The 18,637-nt window shown below is 33.4% G+C and overlaps 1 protein-coding gene across 2 annotated transcripts in view; it reads right to left on the bottom strand.

The window, feature by feature from the left end:
* The window catches only part of NETO1 (neuropilin and tolloid like 1), a 62,723-nt gene that overhangs the window by 32,556 nt on the left and 11,530 nt on the right, over window positions 1–18,637 (bottom strand). For both annotated transcript variants that reach the window (XM_021530866.4, XM_021530867.4), the window contains exon 4: window positions 14,717–14,965. In XM_021530866.4, coding sequence (XP_021386541.1) covers window positions 14,717–14,965 — 249 coding nt within the window. The remainder of the gene's footprint in view (window positions 1–14,716; window positions 14,966–18,637) is intronic.

Below are 18,637 nucleotides of genomic sequence, written 5' to 3'. Positions count from 1 at the left end.
TTATTTTCTATGTTTTCTTTTTAAGGACAATATTGTGATCAATTGCAGCTCTTTTGAAGATTACATATTTGTAGCCTAAAATAATGCTTCTCAAATTTTTCACTTCTTAACTTCATAGTCATGAAAGAACTCAAACCTGATAAGTACAAATGTAGCAGTGAATATGACTCCTGTTATTTCACCTTGAACACAAGCTATTACCCAAAAGTTTGATTTATACAATACCTTCTTTCTTCTTTAGTTTTTTTTTTTGTTTGTCACTTTATGACTCTCTGTTCATGCTTACAAAGTATCTGTTTAGTGTTATTAGTATATATAGTTATTTGTAAACTAATTATATTGCTATGATGAGCTCAGTAAAATGAGATATACTGCAACTGTTAGCAATAGTTGGACATTTGTATGCCACAATTAGGTCTTTCTTTATTTTGTCAAAATCTTTTTAGAAATTACAAAGACAACATCAGGAAAAAAAAGAACAAAAAATGAAAAACAAAATCCATGTCTTTGCATACCTTCTTGCTAAGACTGGTCAAACTGAGCAAATAAGAAGCACCTGAATAAATTCCACTGCAATAGATCACATGATAACAGAAGTTGCAGTTAAATTTCTATTTTCATGCACACAATGACAGGCTTTGAGATTTTAGCCTGCTTGTCTTTGTTGTCTATTCTGCAAACCCTTTAAAAACTAGGGCCTTTCTCCGATGTAAATTTTGTTATGGATGGGAGCCATGTCAGAAAGCAAAACGTTGCATGAGATTCTGGGTCTGATCCTCAAAGGCTGTTTCAACCCCTTGATATGTGCTCCTAAATCCCAGAGCTGAGAAGTGCTTTTGGAAAAGTGGCCGAGTGGCAAAGGAGAGCAAGAATGGGCAACAATGTGATACTCAAGCTGATGAGTGGAAAGAGGAAGTCCTGGAGCCTTGCTATGTGTGGGATCATTTTTATTATGTCAAATATTTACACTAGCAGCTGAGCACTCCAATTAGGAAATATATTCCCTTTATGCAGCACACTGGGTGGAAATGCAGGGAAAAAATGATCCCATGATGAATATTTCAAGGGCTACATATACCTTCACCTACTGGCTGCCTGAAAATATTGAAACAAGACTGAATGAGCTCAGGAGTCCACTTTATCTGAGTAACACAGCCTTGCTGTGACAGTGCAGCTGACTTGACCACCAGGACTGACTATCAGTCAAGGGCAGCACCTTGTCTGTGTCTCCCCAAGATAATATCCTGGAAGCTTCCTATAATTGACTAATCATCTCTGAACTGGACTATGAAGAAGGATGTGCAACGCTATGGTGCTTTTCCTGAATAATGTTAAATTCTAAGTATTCCTAGTCATGCAATTTCAGCAGGATGTTACTAAAGGCTCAGGATTTGTCTCATCCTTTTTTTTAATAGATGACTCCTAGCCCAGTCCAAGGAAATAACTCTTTAAGTTCATGTCAGAAGACCAGGAGGGGGAAATGAGACCAAAGATTTAGCCACAACTGAGTACCAGGCATTACTTCTGCAGATTGGACCTATTTACGCATTCCTATTTCTTGCTACCACTGAGTGGAGAATCTGCACATCCTTTTCAGGATATTTATCCTGTATCAGTCTGCTGGGCAGATTTTTCAGGACAGAAGGATCTTATGAGAATAACTTTGTGATTTAAAATAACCTTTGTTGTTTTCAAATGTTTTCTCCTAGTTTCACCTCTGAACATTTAACAGAATGAATGCATTCACTGTAGTGTTCTTTTGAATAGCTACATCGTATAGTTAACAGAATTACTACTTCTGCTGCTTAAAGTAGCACTGTATAACCTGTTGCTCACTGCACATTGTGGTACATTTTCAGTTAATAAAGAAATTCAACACAGCATTTACACCTACTAATATTCCCCTGCTGTAGCTGGCCATGACAGTGGTGGCATCCTTTTGAAGATAACTGCCTCTCACATGAGAAACCCAAATATCTCCTGTAGTTTCCACGTGTGAATAACCCACTTGCCACTTTAACAAGCAAATTCTTCCACTGTCTCCAAATTTTTTTCCTGTTACAGACTAGCAAAACACCAGGTGGTCTTTTGCTAAAGCAAAGAATTGTGTCAGAGAGGACCAAAGGGAGGTGAATTTTGTTTGTAAAAGCAATTGCTTGCTTAATTGTGTGGCCATATATCAAGAGGCTGAAGAGACAAAATACTACAGAAAATAAGAATCTTAGAGTAGAAACAAATTAAATAGCCACAGACAGAAAAACATTAGTTTACTGTCTAACTGCTAGGTTTTTGAAAGCTGTTGGGTGAATCATATTCTACTACTCTCCTGTGACAAACTCATTGTATGATTCAAAAAGTCAATGTCACAGGATGTTTTTAAAATGTATTCTGTATCCAGGGTAGAAATCTTTAAGATCAAAGGGGAAAAATCTAGGTTTTCATCCCCACTGGAACCTGAAGGCTCTCTTTCTAAAGGAAAAAAAATAGGAAAAAAAAAATAGCATATATCAAAGAAAAAGTGAAATTCAGTTTTTAAACCCAGTTGTCACCTCTAATTTTAATTATGTATACACACACCACAGACACTTTCAGTGAGCAAGCAGGGGAATTAAAAAAGCCACACAGCTCAGTGAGTTGCCGAGAAAGGCATATTAACACCAAGTCCCAAAAACAACTGTAGGAAAAATAAGTCTTCTGTCCTGTCCTTTCAGAATTCATAGCAGTATAAATTTCAGTGACACCAGATATTTCCTTTTTCTTCTGCTACTTTTAGTAGGTTTTCTGGCTAGAAACTCTCCATTCAGGGAACACTGAGCTGTTGACCTCAGCAGTTTACCCAAAAGTACAGAATAAGAAGATATGTTTTTAAGAACTTTAGCTGCAGAGTATATTGGGGAGTGTCTTTGGAGACATTCTAACACTTTTGCTTCTTCATCTTTTAAATACGTAGGGCAGCAGCTCTGTCTGAGGAAGTGTTTCAGAAAGAAAACAGCTCTGTTTTAAACTGTGAATTCCCTACGTAATTACCCACTTACATTACCCACAAACATCAGTTTTACATTTTATTATACAAGGTAACATTCAGATATTAAAAGGATATAAATAATACATCGGATGTAAGAAATAACAATTCCCCCTTTTTCAGTATTATGCAATTCAGCTTCCCCTGAGATTATGAGAGGAAAAAGTTAAGACAATTTTTGCTTAATCTAGACTTTAGAGCCAGGTTTTTTGCCTTACAGTTAATTTGCTTCCTGTTGGTTCCTGAGAGTGACATTCACTTTAACTTCATGAGAGTGACATTCAATTTTGCTCAAATTGATAATTTTTCTCCAATTTCATGCAATTAAAAGTGCCAGAGGAAGTACAAACCACACTTAATTCCTTATACTGACCTAGAGTAGATATAAACTGTTAGAAACAAGAGAGAGGTCAGCTGTGACTTCTATTATTTTGAAGAGAAAAGTCCTACTGTATGCTTTACTATGTAAACCAAACATAATTCATAGCAACTCTAGGCCCAAACTTTTCCATTGAAATTAATGACTAAAAATTTTTTCTCATAAACAACACTAGCATATGTTTTACTACATGCCTGTATGAAAAAATCAACATGAAAATAAATTCTAAACCAGGATAAACCATTGTCTTCAATCTTTTTTACTTTTTCTTTTAACAACATTCTTCTGGTGGATCTTCAGTCCTCTCTAAATAGCATTTATGCCACATGCTCTGTGTTCGCAAAATAACCTCAAAGTGGTTTGTCAAGAAAATCACAAGCAAGTGAGTCTGTGGGTAAGTGAAGATTTCAAACCAAGAATATGAGTAGTTACATTCACATCTATAAAACTCTTTTGCCTCTGACTTTTCCTTACCCCAGAAACTCCAGATTCTATCACAAAACAGTGATTATATTAAGTATAGATTAGTAAACTTTTAATCTATTATCATAACTTTAGATTTTAGGTTTAAAAATTATAGTTTACATGGAATTTAACTGATTTACATTTTTTGCCCCTCTGATCAATATTTACTGGTCTGAAGAAGTAATTTTCTTTTCACTGGATTTACTCACAATTTTAATACTGATTCTAAAATAAGCCAGTTTAGGCCCACAATCTGAGCTGAATTTAGCAATTGATTGAGTCCTACACTAGCTGACTGGTTCAGCCTAATACAGAGAATAAATAGTGATCTTCTGCATCACATTAATAAAAAAGACATTGTGATTCATTGAATCACAACTTAGAAAGGCAGTGTTCATAAGTCCTTATGTCTGCTTTATACAATACCCAATATTGCTCTGTAAGTGGCTGAAGAGACAGGGAAAAGAACAGCAAAGTGGGTACTGATTAGAGATTGTCTAGTTCTGCCATTGATGTGGTAATATTTAGGAGGAATGAGGTCTCAGGAGAGTTTTGACTTGCAGCAGAAGCCGGCCAAAGCATGATGGCCAGTCAGCTCCCAGGATTGTTATGTAGGGGTCAGCCGCTTACCCAGCAAGTAGACAATAATTAAATTTCATTTAACCAGATCAAGGTTTTGACTGCCAAGCTGCAGGATTTTTTCCTAGCTTGATTTAAAAGAGTCATTTAAAGTTCTAGAGATAAAAAGAAAAAAAAAGAAAGTCAAATATAAATTAAACCTTTCATTTAAAAATACTTGGTAAATAATTGGTCTATACTTGAACTATCACTAATACGCAATATTCTAGAATACAAATAACTGTTTTATTGCTAAAAATTATTTGTGTGGAGGATGCACATAAAATTACAGAGATCCAAACTACCAAATCTGATTTTTAAAAGCCTAGGCCAGTATAAACTATTTTGTACAATTTCAGTATGAGATTCATAGTTAGTAGCAGTTAATAACCAACTGTATAAACCACATAATGAAATCAACTTTTAAGAATAAAATATTTTTAGGAAGTATTTTCTGCATTCTCTTTTAATATTAATTTTCACATAGACTTGAGAAATGAGCTACAGCAAAAGAAAAGGAAAAAAACCCAAAAGACAACAAGAGGAGTATAATACAATCTTTTGTTAACCCACATACTGCAACCAGCAGATTTGATAACATTGTCTCTTGAGCTTCAACTATCAGATAACATCTGGCAAATGATGTATGTAAGTCCTGTTACACAACATCTTCTGGCTTCTCAGTGTCATCTAGGGGACTGATATGTGACTAGAATAACACATTTCACACTGCCTGCTTCTGTCATGCTAGTACAAAATTTTAACCATGGATGTGTCACAAAAAACTACTTTATTAATTTATGAATTCTTAAAAAACATTTTGCAATTCCCTTTTTATCATCTTATTCATGACTCAAGAAAACTTTCTTAACAGAAATTGCTGGATATTACATAGACTTTCGACATCCAAGTATTCAAATGAAGTTTGTGCATCTCTAATTTAATAGCTCCAGTAATGACCTCTGAAGCAATATTTTTGAAATGTTGATCAAAAGTACTTGCTTATTTATTTTCACAAGTTTACAATGAATTTATTACTTTCAATGGCATCTTGAATTGTTTGGTAAATATCATAATTCTATATATTATAAAACAAAAATTAATTGGAAGTACATTTTATAATGTGTATTCCAGAACAATTTTTTCCTCATTGAAGTTAAAACCTCCTTTACAAACCTATTTGAGGAAACCACAATGTCAGGCATTCATCTCCCTAGTGAATTGCAGACTATGCTGTAGTCATGTAAGCAATGTGCATTTGAAATAATCAAGAAGAGTTTTCAGAGAAAGAACAATATAATTATTATTATACAATAATATAATTTTTATCTTTCAAAAAACTATCCACAAGTACTGCTCCATTTTTATTTTAAAAAAGACTCTTTGACAATGGATGCACAAACAAAAGTTGTAGTGGGAATGTGGTAAAAAATTCACTGGAAATTTATGTTTCAAATTTTAAATCCAAGGTGTGGAACCCGTACTCACTGCAAATGATTGCAGAACTTGTATCACTTCATTTTACAATTTGTAAATCTGACTGACCAACTGAATAAAACCAAAAAAGCTTATCTGAATTAATTATGTTCTAAGCAGAAGAAGATTGAAGAAATAATTTCATTTCAGACAATTCCAGGCTAACTTTTATAGGTATAAGGGTATCTAGAGGAAGAATGGCACAGGAAGACAGAAAAATCATTAATAATGTCTTTTTTAATAACAAAAAAAACTTCAGCTTACTGTAACAGAATATTAAAAAAAAATAAAAAGCTGAGAAAGTTGAATCTATTTAAGACTATATTAGTTTGTTACTGATCAAATGCTGAATTGATATAGATCAATCACATAATTTGTGTGAAGGTAAAAAACTAGTTTTAATTCATTAGAAGAGTTGAAGAAACAGTAGTTTTGCTCTCCAAAACTAAGAGATATTTATTTTTTCCTTAGTTCAATATCTAGAAAGGTAGAGCATAGTCTTTAAACATACTTATTTTTAAGTAAGAACCCAAGCCTAGAGATTGCCTGGATTTAGGCACATGCTTAGATGTAGGCTTCCTGAAATTCTTTGCTAAATTGAGACTAGATTTAGTGGCTTGTCAGTGCAGCATTTGAGTATAGTAAGCTTAAGCAACTGTTCTTTGGAATTATCCTTGGGCATATCAGAAAGTAATTTCAGAGATTTTTGATGGATTAGTGTTAAATTAATAGTAGCTTGTATTTTTATTTGGCCTGGGGGCCTTTATGAAATGAACAGGTTTTGTAGAGAAAAAAATCAGGACACCTAGCATTTGGATTTGTCACAATCAAAAAAAAAAAAAAAAGTCCAAATTGAAAATATGTATACATTGAACATAAATTGAACAAAAAAAATTACTTGTTGCTTTTCCCCAACAAAAGATTAAGTATATCTCTAACTAAGGTGAATTAATAGTATAAGGGAAAAAACCCTCATTTAATCTACTCAATATTCACAAATATTAAGCAACACCCACAGTGAGCAGATGACTCTTGTATGAACCCAACTATATTGAAAATGGAACCCTTTTAAAATAGGTTTTAAAAAACATTTAGCCTCTCCCTACCTCAATTTGTCATGATCATTTTTAGGACAGCACACCTTGTTGTACAGGTGTCATCAGTCAATGTTTTGAGAGGAGGTTTGCTTGTATCTCCTCAGTAAGATAAAAGTATAAGATAAAAGTATAAGATATAAATATATGGTGAATGGAAGTTGTCAGAAACTTGAGACAAGCTATCATTGTACAGAGAGAGAGAGACACAAAGTGCAAAAAAGGAAAAAAACAATCGGACTTAGTCAGGGTGTTCATAAGTTTGATTCACAGTCTTGATTTTCCAGGAGTTTTGTGTCTAGCAACAGACATATTGACCAGATGTAAACATAGAGATGACACCTACTTTTCACAGAAATCATTGTACTATCTGTTTCTCACATGAAAAAGACTTTACATGATAGTATTTCCCTACCCCATGACAGCAGTATGATACTAAAGATTGCTGACTCTTCAGTATCTTAGTACATAGTAGGGGAAAAAGAGAAGATGGATCAAAGGCATAGATGCTCTAATGGGCAAGGTAGATTTATTTGCAAAATATTTAAAATATTTTAAACAATAAACAATATTTGTGTCAAAGTTGAATTAAGCATGATCTTATTTTTTAGACCTGACTATCAAAGAAGCTCAAGTGTAATATCTAAAATCAATCTATTACATAGCCTGCATTACTCAACAAGACAGTAAACAAATCAAGACAGGTCTCAGCAATCAATATGGCAAAAGATATATTAAGATGACAACACCTACTAGAACTACAAATATGCAAATAATATTCAGTAGCATTCACCTCAGTACTGATAGGCAAAAGAGTTTTTCTGGATTGTCCTCTTTACAAAACTATGAGTACTGTCCTTGGAAAATGAACCAATGCTAGACAATATTTGAGTGTACATAACAAGTGGTGACAGAGGATTTACATATTATCTGACACATTTAGTCATTTACTAAACATTGTATACTGACAAAATATTCAGTTCTAGAAATAGAAACAGTTTTGCAAAGACTTAAATTTGGAAAGCTACTAATTATTTGTCAAGAAGCCTGTTTATTAGTTACAGGGAACTGAGTGACTTCTAATAACAGTTTTTGTATATTTCTTTAAGAAGAATTAGCTAGAAGCACTGTACATACAGGAAAAAATCTGTTAAGGAAAGGTAAATATCTCAATAAAGATCAATATTTATTGCTGTTAGAATTGAGAAATGCTTCATTAAATAATTGAGAAATGCTTCATTAAATAAATTAGACAAATAACAAGAACAATCTACAATCACAGTTTCTTGATTGTAGAAGTAAACTTTCTCTAGAAGTCTATGCAAAAAGGTGACTGAAATGATATAAACATAGGTTTTACCTAACATATACTAACAGCTAAAGAATCAAACTGAATGGCTACATTAAAAAATAGTTTTTCTGCCTCAACAGATGGGGCACACGCAGACTGATAACTCAAAAGCACTGGGGCAATTGCTGTACCAGGAACACCTTATAAACCTGTAGATACAATGCAAAGAGATGAAAATTTAACAGATTAAGAAAAGTATTAGTGAAGAAAAACAATTGCATCAGTGTCAGAAGAATCTCTCCAGGTCCACATTTCCAAGGTCCCTAAGAAAACTAATACAGACAACAGTGTTGTCAGGAGGAGACAACACAACCACCCAGGAGTGCATCCCAAGATGAGCTTTTAGAAAATCTGCCAGATGAGAAAATCAGATGACCTGGAAAATTCTGAAGAGTAATCAAAAACTCCTTATTCATTACATATGAGAAGTTTCCAGTTTTTCCCCTGAAGTGCTATAATGTTTGAATGAGAGCTAAACAAGTAACACAGCAACTGGCTTTGGAAGTGTTGAATGTGGGCAGTGAAAATTTTCATTGTAAATAAGTTGGTTTTAAACACTTGTGGAAAAAGGACTACCCAGGCTTTCTGTTCCATATTATCCTCCCTGATCTGCTATTTCCAAGTGCTTCACAATGTTACAGAAAAATAAAGAATTAATAGGGAAAAGAAATTTCCAGGGCCCACTGGTTATTTCCTTATTTTATAAGTGTTTAAAGCAAAGGTTTATATCAGACCTAAGGTTAAGCTAACTCAGCATAGTATTTACATAAAGTCAAAAGTTTATCCTTAGGGAAAAGAGGATAAGAAAAAGACCATATTTAAGGAAAATCCTCTGCTTTAGATTTAATTGTTTTGCAACAAGTAATAATATAAACTATTTCTAGAATGACACCAGTATTATACAAAATACAGCTTATTCTAAAAATGTTGGTTTTCTAGGACTAATTTTTAATGTACATCAAAGCTTCCTAAAGATCCCTCACAAGTGCTCCAAAAATATAGACTTTTTGTCAGAGAAAAAGAATATTTAAAAAGAATATTTATCATTGCAGCATAATAATCACCATTATTGGTGAGGTCACTTGTAAATGAAGAAAAGTGTTTCCTGTGGAGGTGGAATATAATTATTTGTACCTGTACAGCTGCAGAATATCCCAGTAAACCTTCTCTAGACGTCTATGCCGGCTTCTTATGGAATGAATATAGGGAAGGGATTTTTGTAGAGAACAGGGTGAACTGATGTCAGGGGAAGCAGTAAGTGTCCCTAGTTAAGTTGTCATTTTGCTTTACTCCAGTGCTAGAAATACTTAAAACTGTATCTTATTTGACTCTTGCTCTTGTTTTTACATCAAAGTTCCACAGAGTAGGGACTTAAATGTTCAACTTCTGTTGGTAATATGATACTCCCAGCATGTAGGGATTTCTAAACTAAGATGTTCTGTATTTGCCTTTTGGGTATTGTTGAAAGAAACATATAGCTATGTGACGGTAACACATAATATGGGATCTGAGAACCCCACAAGACCTTTTAGATACTCATTTGTTCCACATAAGGAATTATTTTACACTTTAAATTTAATAGAAACCTGTGATCATGATTTTCAATGTAATTCATCATCCTACTTGAGAAAAATTCCTTCCCTTTCCCAAGACCAGGATGCCCTAATGCCTTGTAAACAGCAATGAAGTGCCTGACTCTTATGAAGTGCACTTATATGAACACAATAAAAGTTCATAACTCCAGGAAGTTGCTTATAGCAATTTGAAGTGCTGGGAAGTTATATCTCAATAAATAAAACAGATTCACACTTTTGACATCACGTGGTTCTGTCTCAAAATTAAGTTGTAATGAGTAATTTCTCATCTTCCAAACCAAATCTGCTCCCAAAAAGAAACCATTTTGTTCTTTAAAGTTAAATGGCTTTGGCATAGTTTGTTGGTTCTCAAAAAGCTTAACTGGATTTCAAGTTGCTAAAAAGTGATTGTCATGCTAATACCAAATTAAAAGTAATCAGATCAGGTTCAGAAGAGTAAAAAAAAAGTACAAGTGACCCAGCTCACATGGATATTCAGATATTCCAGATGTCTGGGAAATATCCCCTGCTTAAACACATTCAAGGCAGAAGATGGACATTAGATGGCAAAATGATTTGATAATATTTTATCTAAGTTTCTTAGAATTGTGATTGAATTTAATAAATTCTCATTAAATTTTTCATGAGTTATAAAATGTGCAAATTTCTCAACGAAGGGGAATTTGGGTTGTTTTTTATTCTTTTCCCTCAAGATAGATGACATAATTATTCTATTACTCTGACATTCACTGTAATGGGAATTTAAAAGTACTGTTACTTTGGTTAGAAAGTGTTTCATATTCCACTTTTTGGAACACAAGAGAATAAATCTTTGTTTTGTTTTCCATTATCAGGCAGTTGAACAGAAAACATTACTGACTGACGTTTATATTAATGAGGCTAAATAAAAACACAGATGGCTTCTACTAAGTGAAGGAACTGAAAGTAATGATGTGCTATCTTAAGCCACTGTCCTGCAAAATCAGGGACCAGGATAAACAGAAATCTGATTATTCTAGCTGAGCAAGAAAGCCCAGATAAGCACAGCCTCTCTCTGCCTGAATTCTTGTCTGTACTAAAAAAAAAAAAAAAAAAAGAAAAAAAAAAAGATTCTTTTTAAAGAAGAGTTGTCAATAATTTGAAGCAGTACTTGAATTTTTTCAACGCAAAACAGTGATTCAACACCAGTTTGGAAAATAGTCTTGAGATGAAGCTTTTTAGAAAAAATGAGTATAATAAATCGAGTCAAACAACCTAGAGCTGTGAAATGAAATTTCAGGTGTAGGCCTTTCAGTGGCCCAAAGACTGACAAAACAAGAGCAAGGATGAATTATCCTTGTGTCATGGGTTTTTCCCTAGTCAATCAAAATTGTATTCAAAATGAACCAGCAGGACCTAAAAATATTGTAGCCTGATATGTGTTTCTCTCATACATCAGATTTCCTTAAAAAGAAACAACCCAACAAAAATTTTGTATACATTTATGAAGGTTCAATAGTTTCAGGTAGTTCCATTTTGAAATAAACACAGTTAATCAGAATTTTAAAATAAAGAATAAAAATAAAATAGTATATAAAGAGTAAAGAAGTTTTCATTTGTTTATAAACTCTCATGTATGCAAAATGATTGAAAATTTACATCAAAATGCATCTGATTATTACTGATATTAGTTGTAATTAAAAAAAGATTAATAGTTTTTCCCTTAGCTCGGAGTTTGACATTGAAAGCAGTCTAAGACCAAATGTACCATGTCATTCATCCATGTGTCTCTTAAGACTATAATTAAGAAATTACAAAAATGAAAGCCAAAATTATTCTCTTAAAAAGGAATTTTTTTAGCAAAACTTAAGGTAATTTTACCAGCTTCTGGGTGTGTTTGTGTTGGCTATGTATGTAGCTCTGATATTGCTGCTAAAGTTTTTTCTTCTGCAAGATCTCACTTTTTAGAGTACTGAAAAGACCTCCGAAAAAAGGTTCATTTAAAAGGAAAAGAATGTATAGCAAAAGAGTTACATTTGTTTCTGAAACCACAGCCCCTGCTGGACTTTTGCCTTAGTGGATGAATTTCCAACCATTTCAATACCAAGGAGTCAAAGAAATTATTGAACAGAAAAGTTGCCATAAGTGCAAATTATTAGTCTGTCCCTTAGGATTTTTCTATATAATTTCTTTTTATAGGACTTAGTCCAAACTAGATTTAAAATGCCTTAGGTGCAGGATTCTTTCCAATTGCAGATTAATAGAGCTCCATTTCAGCATTTTTCATTATATCCTAACTGATCTTTTTTTTCAACTTCATCCAGTTATCTGTTTTTATACACCCTGGAGACATAGTAAATAATTTTCCCTGCTTCTCTAGGTACCATTCAAATAACAATAAATGGTTGCAGCTTCGATTTAGTTAAATTTACTTTTTATTTTTTAAATCCTGGCACACACACATTTAACAATGCATCTTTTTATTCTCCATTAAGATCTCAAATGCAAAGGAGGCAGATGAGAGACATGTGGGGGTAGGTGGGGACCCTCAAAGATTGCTGTTACTCAATAAATAACTGTGTTGCACTTGTCTCTGGATCAGCAAAGCCTCCTTTGCAGGTTGCAGTTAGGAAGAGTGTCCTGCTTTTGACAAGTGGGATGAGTGGCAACAAAAATCACATATCCCCTGAGCATTCAGCTGCTTGAGACAGCAACAGTTTCCAAATCAGTCTTTGATTTGGATCTTTTTCTTCAAGTTCTTTAAAGAGAGGTCAGCTGAAAAATTTCTTCTCATCTCTTCCTTGTTCATAATTTAATTTTTAAAGTTGTCACTATCGGAGCTGGTTCTAGGTGGTTTAGGTGATAATTTCTGTATTGGAGTCCTCTCTATGTTACTCTGTTATACTCTGGAGTGGAATCCTCTCTGTGTTACTCTCTTATACAATCTCAAAAGCCATCCTTCTGTTTTAAGAGTTGTCAGGAACCACCCCCAGTGCACACATATGGACAATAGATCTCAAAATGTCATGCCTTATCCATGTCTGCATAATAAAAGACTATACAAGTAATAATGTGGAATGTGAAGTTCTTCCTCTTATTGGTGATCAAGAAAGCAACAGTTCTGTTTTGCACTTGTCAGATTAATCATATTCTTATTTTGGCCAATATTCCTATTAACTCTCTACTACTTGCAGAGCTTCTATTGAAATGTATGGAGGGAAAAAAAAAGAAAGAATCAAGGAAGGAAAAAGATATAGCTATTCCATCTGAAGTCTAGAATAATTTATGCTGTTGTACCAATTTACCAGCATTGATCTTTGTGTAGAAATTCTCCTTACATCAGTAGAAAGCGAATGAGGATAAAACATGATCCATGAAATTGTCTTTTGCTTGAGAGTCTTTATACAGACTAAGTTACAGATTTTGCTATTAATATCTTTTCAACCATAATTTGAAAAAAAAAAAGGTAACAAGATCTAAAGCAAAGTACTTATGTCACAGGGCAAGGAAATGGCAAAAGCCCACAAACCAATGGTAAATAAGAGATAAAAATTTAACTCACTTTTCAGAGTGGATATGCATGGTTATAACAAAATTTTGTCTATTGTCTTTGATTTTACAACAGATACATATACCTGGCTATCAGATAAATTGCTACAGAAATTCTCTATTCTGTTCCTGTTTGAACCTTCTATATATGTTTAGCCATTGAAAAATAGTATCATGGACTTGAAAGAAAATTTTACTATGCTGCTTAGTTTTATAAATGTTTTCCTTGAATTAATGAAGGAAAACCAGAAAGAAGAACACACAGAGCATGTAGACCTGCCATCTTCTATGATGCTACTGGAATATTTAAGGAAGAGTTTTGGGTCTGCTAATTTTAGGCAGTATTCTAGAGAATACTGTTCAACCTAATACAACAATTTAGCTGAAAAAAATAGTGACATAATTGGCAAAATTACATAATAATTACAGTGCTTTAGAGTGAGCTATATTAAAGCATGACTCATCACTCAATACATAAGAAGTCACAGAACTACGTCACATCCAGCAGTGCAGTTGCAGTGCAGTATATTAGACCTGAAGCCAAAGAAGAAATTTCAAATCAGCAATCTTTTGTTAATAAGTGGGGGAGCAGGGGAATTAATGGAAAGTATGACTATGAATTTTGTTTTACTTTAATGAATTAAACAGTGACAAGGAATACTTGTAGAATTGCAATTAAGATTTACAACCTTTTAAGAAAAATATTTAATATATGTTACTCTTTCAACCTCACACATCCTTTGGTAATAGTTGTAATAGTTTGTTTTATTGAGGAAGGAGAAGTATGCCATTCCTCAGCTGGGGAAATGATTGGTGAAGTGGAAAAGCAATGATGGAATTTTCTGAGATAATTACATATTTTATTAGAATACTTTATCAATGGTCTTTTTGAAAGAAAAGCTGTACAGTGTAACAGCAAGCATAAAACACTAAACTTCCCATTAAACATTTTGAATGACCTTCTGTAATAGCATTCACTTGAAAATAATACTTTTTAAAACTGCAGAATCTGAAAATCTTTCACTTGAATAAGCCTTACTTGTTATGCAAAAGATACATATGACTTTTATCAATTTTCTATCTATTAATACCTTTCTTGAAAATACACTAAGCCCCAGCTAAAGATATTCTTCAACAGCAAGATTATACATCATTAGAAAAGTTACAATGATAAGTTTTTCTATTAAAAATGTGATGGTTTGTACTTACCAGGTGTAAAATTATACCGAGCAGAAAACCCAATAGATTCCAGTTCAGCATCAGCAAAAAATTTTATCCACAGGAATCTTCCACTGGATTTTATCATAGGTGGATTTTGCTGTCCACAGAAACGTCCAAGGATTGGGGAAAAGCCAAAAGGTCCATCTCGTACTTCTATGTGGTCAAATTTACACTCCCAAGAAGGCTCTATGGAATATTTTTCATCAAAGTGTAGTTCAATGCATTGTCTAGGGGCAGCTAGAGACAAAAAAAGAAAATTATCTTATTATTTTCTAACCCAAGACCTTTCAAAAATAAAGTAAGACTGAAGAAAAATAAATATTTCAATTTTGTATGGATGCTAAATTTTTGTTTAAAAACTTGTTTTAAAATTAGTACATCTGTATTTTTTATAGACTTCACACTGTCAGGCTATTTGTTGTTCTCCTTTAAAAAAGTATTCTTGACAGCAGTGCTTAGTAAAGATAAGAGAGAGATATCCGTGATGAACAGAAAAATATAGCCAGGAACATTTTCTTCAAATATAAAATGTTTCTAAGAAACTTACATACTTAGAAAAATACTTTTTTATTGTATTTAAGGGAGGGGCATTAATCAGAATACTTGTTTTATATCTAGTACTGACAAAGATGATGAAGAAAAGGCTGATCAGAATTGTGCTGCAGTAAGGATAGATTATGTTCCCATATGTACTTCAGTCAATGACAAACTGGAGTGTAATTGCATATACTCAGAATAACATCTCATTGGAAACATAAGAAAAAATGCAGTGAGTTCTCACTAAAGGAAGAACTAGATAAGGATGATAACAGAAGTGTAAATTATATACTGAAAATCTTGAAGGAACTTCATAGTGGCCACTTTATTAGACATTTTAAAGAAAATCCATCTTTAATGATAGGTACTAAGTCTAGAGACTGTCAGAACAATCTCTAAAACAAAGACTTCCTGGCATCTCCTGTATAAAGCAAAAAAATTATCTAGTAGAAATACAGTATTTTCTTAAAAGGAGGGAAAAAATCATGGTTTGATCCATTTTATCAAATGATAAAATGCAACCTCACAGAGGTGCACTGTTTTCTATGCTTAATCCTGGCCATAGCAATAACTGTGCCTTCTGTGTCTAGAGCATGGTGCATTGGAGCCTTTTGCTGACAAAGCCTTCTGCTAAGACAAGGATTTGTTGTGTCATTGCCTTCTGTGCCTCTCATGGGATCATGTCCTACACTTTACACATATCAAGAGAGGTTTATATTGCCATGAGCTTTGCCAGAGTTACCATTCTTTTCACATGAAAATATGGAAGATCAAGCTCCAAGCCAAGTTACTAGCATTGAAACTGCTTAGCATGGAAACTGCTGCCTCTCCAGGAGTCAGTATCTCTACATTTATTTCCTCAAGAGTCATAAGAAAACTCAGTATTACAAGAACAAAGATCTTGTTTAGATTCTGAAATGTTTTAAAATGAAGCTTTTGGTATGAACTCATTACTCACATAAGACAGACTATTTAAAATTAACTGAGTAAGAAGATATCAGGCAAATTTTGAAATCTTTACTTAAAGAGCACAAAGTCAGATCCCTCTTACAACTATTTCATGTAAATAAATACAGCCTCATTTTATAAGAAGCATTTAAGAAGTTAATGAAAAACCTTGTTTGAAAAGAAAGATTATTTTAACAGCTTTACTTACAATGTTAATATAATTGGATGATTGATATTTATTAAAACATTTAATTTCACATAAGAAAGAAACCTTTTCTACTATTCTCAATTTGAAGACATTCACACTCAGGGAAATACTTACTAGTGACTTGTCATTATTCATACTGATTTACAGGAAATTTATGATCTTTATGCCCATATAAATTCAATAAAAAAAGCAAAGGTTTATGTTTTACATATAATTGCACCAAATACACAGTCTATGGAAAAGCAACTACTTTGAAAGTATACAAAAATTTACAAAAGTAAGGTCAGATAATAAAGCTCATAAAGGAGATCATAATGATGTTATCCTTGGTGAGATTTGAAGACTAAAGTAAATCTTTTTAGATTATATTAAAATATTAAATACCTGGAAGACATCATCAATTAATTTTCTTCAGATGTTTTTATTCTTGACTTTACACTTTTATAAAAATTATTGATTTAAACTCAACTAAGCAATGCTAGGACAGAAGAGAGCAACCAGCAACTTTCAATTTGGGATTATATTCTGCATGCTCTTATACCATTTAAGGAAATTTGTTGAGAGCTGTTCATCATCCACCGAAGGACCACAGTCAGGTATCAGAAACTCTATCCTGACAACATTTTAGGTAATTTTAAGAATGCTCATCATAGCTTGAAAATCTTTACACATTCATGACTCCAGTGTTATGCTATTAACCTGTCTAGAGCTTTATTATTATGTTTTAATGTCACAAACTACATATGAGGATTAATTTTCCTAGTACTGTTAGTGACATAGAGCAGTATAGCTGCTGTGCTTCCTGCAGACACAAAGTGATTATTTTAAAAATGGCTTATGCCACTATCAAAACATTTTTATCCTTTAAAAACTTTCTTTTCTGCTTCCTTATTTCATACCAAGAAGAGGGTTACAAGTGCTGGCCCACAGTTAAATCCTTAACAGGTCTTTTTTGTATCCAAGATTCATGTAAGGTTAAAAATGGCCACGAGTCTCCCTCAGAGTTCAGAGTTCATTTGACATGATCTTTGGTGTTGAGAAGGAGCCCTAGAGCCAGCTATAGCCTTGGTATAGGAGGCTCTAAAGTAAAAGGAAAGATTGTGGATAAATAAAAATCAGGTCTACAGAGTTACACATGAGAGCTATTGGCTGGGTGAATGAATGACCTGAGAAAAAAAGAAAATTTCTACAATATCCATGTAGCTTTCTGAATCTTATATCACCAACCAGTTTTATAACCAGAATATTGCTATAGTTCACACTATTCTGTTTTTATTTATTTTTCAACAAACTCAAGGTGAGGCTTTTCCTAGTGAAGCTCAAATCTTGCTAGAGGATTAGAGAGAATAACATCAGCTCAAGGAGAGCTGAAGTTTCCACTTTTTCCTGAAGGTCCTATGAGTAGAGCCTATTTCACTTTAAGAATGAATCACTGAATATTCATTAGTAGCACTTCTCCACTGGGGATAAAAAAAAAGGCTGGGGATTGAGTTTGAGGGCTGGACCACTGCCTGTTCACACTCCTTAAATGTATAGTCATGTTCTGGCATCATTTTGGCCATACCACTAGGAATATTTCATATTTCTGTAACTGTGTGTAACTCCAGGGTGTAACTCACACATCCATGACCTTTTCATCAGATGCTTTTAAATGTTTTTCTTCTTGTGCTTCATATTTAATTAATAGTTAAATGTTTTGTTTGCAATAATCTACATATGACATAAAGTTAATCAAAACTTCCTAGATATGACCATAAGGGATGAAAACACATAATTCAAATCCCCAACTTTAAGTTCCTTTTAGCAAAAATGGTATAATTTCACATGTATGCTCTGGCTTTAATAAGGGGTTTCTTTACTAAACATAAGGTAGAAAAAGCAGCTATTGTTTAAATACACATCTTGTGCAACAGCGTTTGCAACAAAGGGTGTGTAAATGAGGTCACGGGAAAATTTACAGAAAATAAACTGCAAGTCCAGAATAGCCGCTAATAATAGTGTGTGTGTACCTACAGAAAAGAAAGCAAAAAAATCCAGAATATGCAAATCTTTCAGACTGGATTGGCATCTGGACATCTAATCAGAAAGGGAGGGATGGAGTGGTTATTTCTGGTATCCTAATTCACAGGTAAAGCCCATTCACATCTTCAGAGCTTCTGTGGCTACGATGTCAGGAAAAGTTGTGCCCACTCCAAATAAAATATATTGAATAATAT

The sequence above is a fragment of the Lonchura striata genome, chromosome 2 (genome assembly GCF_050655825.1).
Source record: "Lonchura striata isolate lonStrDom1 chromosome 2, ASM5065582v1, whole genome shotgun sequence".
Taxonomy (NCBI): domain Eukaryota; kingdom Metazoa; phylum Chordata; class Aves; order Passeriformes; family Estrildidae; genus Lonchura; species Lonchura striata.
This window is presented reverse-complemented; position numbering and strand designations above follow the sequence as displayed.